The 6,000-nt window shown below is 44.8% G+C and overlaps 1 protein-coding gene across 3 annotated transcripts in view; it reads right to left on the bottom strand.

Annotated features, from left to right (window-relative positions):
- Nucleotides 1–6,000, bottom strand: part of EFHC2 (EF-hand domain containing 2) — a 194,239-nt gene that overhangs the window by 80,482 nt on the left and 107,757 nt on the right. For all 3 annotated transcript variants that reach the window (XM_059386230.1, XM_059386229.1, XM_059386231.1), the window contains 2 exons: nucleotides 3,837–4,033; nucleotides 316–446 (listed from right to left, as the gene is read on the bottom strand). In XM_059386230.1, coding sequence (XP_059242213.1) covers nucleotides 316–446; nucleotides 3,837–4,033 — 328 coding nt within the window. The remainder of the gene's footprint in view (nucleotides 1–315; nucleotides 447–3,836; nucleotides 4,034–6,000) is intronic.

Raw genomic sequence — 6,000 nt, 5'->3', positions numbered from 1 at the left:
CCAGTCTCACCACCATGCACTCTTCCGGGCATTCCCTGGAGCCTTCAATACCAGGATTCAGAAGAGGACAGAACTGACTTTCTGTGCTTTTGTCTCTCTGTTCTTGCCTATAAGCTTCTTTTATATGCAAATGCACAAACTTTACTAGAAATGGGCCAAACTTGATCACAAAGTAGTAGGAACACAAAGATGTATCAAGTCCTAATAAAAAGCATGTAGTAAATTAGTTAGGCAGCACCAGGGAAGAAACTGTTTTTTTGCTCTTTGGACAGTCTTGAAGGGAAAACGGATTATTGCTGGCAGCATCTGGCTTACCTGAATGTATTGTAATTCACCATCTTCGTGAGCCTAGAGTCAGCAGCTCTAAGAACCTGCTTGAGCTCTCTGGATTTTGATTCTTCTTCTTTCAGCTTTTGTAGGATAAGTTCAATGCTGCTCATGGGAAACTGAAGCAGGGGGAAGGAAAGGATGGATATTAAAACATGCCTGAGCCATAGGGAGCCCAATCTTTCCGATGGCCGGGAAACAGACTTTTCACGCTCTGAACCTGAAGGTAGCTGGGCATGGCTTTCCACAGAGACCACCACAGAGAAGACACAACTAGAATTAAATCTCTTCAGTTGCAGTTTTAGGACAATGAGTGACATTGGCATAGGCCCAGATCAAAGAGAAAATGAGCTTAAGGGACAGCAAGCCACAGAAATCAGAAAACAGTCCCTTAGCCTTCTCCCCTGAACCCTTGGATGTTGGCCTAATGGGTTGGGAGATCCTAATGGAGCGATTAGTGATTCAGGATTCGATAAAAGTGGACCCTCAATTTCTCTGGATCTTATGAGTGGGCCCTCTGGGACTAGCGGCCGTCAGACTGTGCACTGAGCAGAGCATGGCCGGGTGTCGGAGATCCACATGCACTGCAACCCCCTGACATTCATTCTCTGGCAGCCCCCAGGTGTCGTCTCCTACCCTGTGATTAGGTTTTTGACTCTAAAAATACTTCCTACTCAATCCAGTAAAGCATAAGCTTCTAAATAATTACAGCTAAATGTCCAAAAAAAGAGAGAGAGAGAGAGAGAAGACTGAATGCGAAGATTCAAAACACTGATGTTAATTTAGTATAAAGGTCTCTTTTTTCCACCACGGGGTTTGTGACCTATCACAGCCCCCCTTCCTCCCCACCTTCTGCACTGCCTTTCATCTACTTCCATGATTCGATCTATTAGGTCTTTTGCGAAGATATTATGGAACATATTAATTTGCAAAGATATTAAGGAGCATATTAATTTTGGGGCGCCTGCGTGGCTCAGTCAGTTAAGTGGTCAACTCCTGATTTTGGCTCAGGTCATAGAGTTGTGAGATCGAGTCCCATGTCAGGCTCCATGCCCAGTGCCGGGTGTGGGTCCTAATTAAAAAAAAAAAAAAAAAAAAGCAAAAACAAAAAACAAACTAACAAAAAACAAGGAGTATAGTAATCTTTCTCTTCTTCAAAAGTCCTTGTTAAGGGTAGTTTTAAAATAATGCAGCTTTCACTTGGGATGTTGAAACCAGATAATGTCCTACCCTGCTTTTACCTTTCTGAAAGGAGAAAAGCCCTTTATATCTTACAGATATATATGTATATATACATATATCCATACACTCAAGCTATGTTAATATATGTATATAATATATGTACAAACAATATGTATATAGAACTATGTATCTAGAACACATATATACCTATCTAAAATACATGCACATTATATATATATATATATGTATGTTAACATATAGGTTTGTCCTGTGTTTGAAAACTGAGTCCTCATTCACAGTAGCTATTGTAAATTGTACCCTGACAACACTTGCTATGGGCAAGTGATTTCACATGCATGATGGCATTTCCTCTGCATGGTAACTCTCTGAAAGAGTCAGCGTGTAAAGATGAGGCACGTGGAGCTCAGGGACAATACATGTCGAAGGCCTCTCAGCCAGGAAGCATGGAGCCATGTTTCCCAGCTGAGCCTGCTGTTTCCAGAAATCTAACTGCCCGATGATTGATCCCCTTTGCCTGAATTCAGTGCTTTTGGAGGTCTACCAGTTCACAGTTTTATGCTAATGCCAGGTCCCAACCCTGCAAATGGAGAAAGGGAGTGGCGGCCCTGGAGGGTGCTTCCGGTCGGGCTCTACCATCCAGAGGGAACACAGAGAAGAGCTGACAGCCCCCACCCGCCGAACCTTCTGGCCACACTCTGCCTGGGTCATTTTCTCCCGATGACTGCATCAGGGGCACCACCTATAGATGTCCCATGTCAGGCAGCAGTAGGAGCTGGGCCACTGCTGCCTGACGTGGGACATCTATAGGCAGCCTTTGTTCTCGGGCTCCCCAGAAGCCTGACTGACGCTTTCTCAGAGCCGCACTGCATCCTGAGGCCTTTCGTGCCCCAACCTCCTTCTTACCTTCTCCTTTGTCGGGGGTTCAGACCTACATCTCAGGTTCCCCACCTGCTCTTGCTCCTTTCTCATTTATCCTTCATATGCATTCCCCGGGATGTCCCTTGCTTACTGAATTCAGCCTTGGCACCTGCTGCTCAGAGCCCCCAGACAGAAGAGGGTGATGGGATATACATAGACTGATCTTAGCAACTTAACCCTGAGCGTTTTATATATAAATGAAAGAGAATTGGTACTGTGTATAGATATATAGAAAAAAATACAGATATAATTGACACATAAACATTATTTACAGGCAAACTTTTTTTAGATTTCCAAAAAGTTATCTGAGAGAGAGAGAGCATGAACAGGGGGAGGGGCAGAAGGAGAGGGAGAAGCAGACTCCCTGCTGAGCAGGAAGCCTGACCCAGCACTCCATCCCAGGACCCTGGGATCATGACCCTAGCCAAAGGCAGACGCTCAACTGACTGAGCCACCAAGGTAGCCCCTTACAGGCAGACTTCTAAAATAAATTGTTTCTAGGGGCACCTGGGTCGCTCAGTCAGTTAAGCATCTGTCTTCAGCTCCGGTCACAATCCTGGATTCCTGGGATGGAGCCCCAAGTCAGGCTCTCTGCTCAGCGGGGAGTCTGCGTCTCCCTCTGCCTCTGTGTTCCCTCTCCCTCTGTGTGCTCCCGTGTGCTCTCTCTCTCTCAAGTAAAGAAACAAAATCTTTAAAAAAAAATAAAATAGATGGTTTCTAGGTAGATTTTGCAATATTAGGCAATGTCCCTCAAATATACATGTTTGCACACCAAACCAATCCACACTCAAAATCAAGAATTCATCAACTGTCATTTTTCCAGAACAGCACTGCCATACTAGTACTTTTAGTGACAGTACCCAGCTGCCATTTTGTTTCAAACGAAAAAAACTCCAAGCTCACTGTTGCCAATTTGTCCTTGAATTCTTATTTAGGCCTCAGGTAGCTCCTGTTCTGGAAAGCTGCAACCCCAGCAACTACCGGGTTCCCTTGGGGCTTCTGTTTGTTCCGTTCTTGGCCATCCTCATAGGCCTGTGCCAATTAACGGGGACTGCGCAGTGTGTGGCACCAGATTTTCTTCCTTTCCTATAGTCGCTGAATCTCTTTATGAAAACATTGTCAGCGTCAGCAGAAAAGCCAGGAAACTTGATTCAGTCCTGGGCCTGCCTCCTGCCTGTGCCCGGCATCCGTGCCGCTGGGCACCGGAGGGCCCAGCGTGTAAACAGAGGAGATCGGGACCCGTGGCCAAGTCGCGCAGATCCATTATTCATGGCCACGTGTGTGAATGCACAATGTAAGGCCGGTAGGCAGAAGAAAAGGCCTAGAGAAAGAAAAACTCAGACTGCAGAGTGCTGAGGGGCAAGTGGAGAGTGCCACAGGCAGCTCACCTTATCTGAGTGCGCTTCCATGAAGTTTAAGGTGTACTTGTCAGCATTGAGCAAAAGAAACAGGTAGCCATTCACGTTCACTTTGGCTCCGATATACAGTTCCTCGGCCTTGATATATTCTGATAGTTCACTTTTAAAGACCTCTTGCCCAGGCTTCTTAACACGAGTTCTTTTCAAGAACTTCCCGCCAGTAATTCCTATAGAAAAAGAGAAAACTTAATGAGTACCCTTTGTTCTTCGAAGAACCATACAACTTGCCTTTAGAGTTCCTTCCTGCTCAAACACAGACCATACAGCTTAGCTTGTGAGCTCACGCTGCCTATTCTTCTCAGACCTAAAGGGAGAATGAGGCACTAGGAGAACAACAGATTCCCTAGGTGAATGTATAAAGAAAAAAAAAAAGAGATACGGCATTCCAGCCTTTTCTTTCCCCTCTCTACTTCCTTCCCAATCCAAACACCTAAATAAACACTTAGTAAGTGCCTGCTGTATGCCCAGGAGCATATGGAGAACTGGGACATTAAGAAGATAACCCTGCTTCAGAGCACGTTTGAACAGTACCACGTAGAAAACTCCCCACTTGAGCTTATTTCCACCTATCTGTCCCAGATGATGTCTTATATTTATTCCGACATGCGGATTAAGTGGAGGATGCCCAGCTTCTGGAAAGAAGCTTACTTAACTGTTTGAAGATAACTCTGAGAGTCCCATAACTTTTTTTTTTTTCCTAAAGGCTAAATATCTTTGCTTCTTTTAGCAATGCCACGTATTTCTTACTTTCCAGAATTCTGACCATCTCATGTGCTCTCTTCTGGGGCTTATTTAGGCATTTTGTTTTTGTTTTTGTTTTGTGGCTCTTGGAAAGCAGCGAGCAGAACTGAGGATGAAACTCCAGTATCTTCTCTCTGCTACTTAACTGAAACCTTCAGGCATCTGAATACAACCTGAGCTTTGGGGGTCAACTTCATCACACTCCTGCCACATTCAAACATCAGAAGTGGCGGAAAGACACAGGCTTAGTAGCCAAACAGAGCTGGAGCCCATCCTGGCTCTGTCACTTGCTAGATAATCTTGAGGAGTTATTTAATCTCTTGGAACCCCTCTGAATTCTCACTGGTAAAATGGGAATAAAATTTGTAGGGAGCCATGAAAATGGGCCTTTCAGATCACCTATCACGGGGAATGTAGTTGACAAAGCACCCCGTGGCTATGCTCTGAAACCTATCCCTGGGTTTGGACCAAGGTCATGCTTCCCACAGGCTGCTGCCAACAAATGACTGGACAGGACAGGGACAAGGTAGGTCCATTCCTGCAAGATGGAGTCTCTTCCAACTAATGACTTGGCTCTCGGGTTCCTGGTCAGCCTAGCTGAAACTTGCTTAGAATCCCCTGCAATCTAAGACTTTCTTTCCTTTCTTCATTCCTGCTGTCCTTCACAGGAGTCAGACAGGCACTGAAGTCCGAGAGCTCTCCTGGCCTCTTCTGGCTCCTTCCACAATTCCCTTGCTGACATTTTCCCTAGTAAATCTCTTTTATATTCAGTACCATCTTGCGGTTTGCCCCTTGGAGGATCTGGACTAACATAAAACTTAACCTCTTGGAGTTTTTCTAAGGATAATGGTAGGTAGTCATGGCTGCTATTACTACTAAGAAGCTTGCAGCTGACATCTATTACCCTGTTTTAGGAGTGCTGCAATCTGTTTGGCCATCATCTTCCCCACTCTAGATGTACAGAGTTGATTTTTTTTTTTTTGTAGCCTCCACACCCAACGTGGGGCTTGAACTCACAACCCTGAGATCAAGAGTCACATGGTCTACCAAGCAGGCAGCCCCAGAGAGGATTTTTTGACCTTTAAGACCATGACTTTCTACTTATTCCTATTTGATTTCATATTTTAGGATTTGATCTGTTATTCCAATCACTATTGCAACCTGACTTAGTTATACAAATTATGCCTTATTCATTGGTGCACAGAGTGGCTCACAGCAACTCCTAAGAGCCGACTATTAAATCGTTAGGAATTTTGCAAGCCACTTGTTCGTGTTGGTTGCTTGAAATGCACTGTGGTTGAGGTGTCTGCTCCATGACATCTGACAAGTGCTGGAGATCAGGGCTTTTAAATTTTTTTCAGAAAGCCAGTTTACCAACACACTACTGATTCTT

The sequence above is a fragment of the Mustela nigripes genome, chromosome X (assembly GCF_022355385.1).
Source record: "Mustela nigripes isolate SB6536 chromosome X, MUSNIG.SB6536, whole genome shotgun sequence".
Classification (NCBI taxonomy): Eukaryota; Metazoa; Chordata; class Mammalia; order Carnivora; family Mustelidae; genus Mustela; species Mustela nigripes.
Note: the sequence above shows the minus strand (reverse complement) of the source record. Positions and strands in the feature narration are given on the sequence as shown.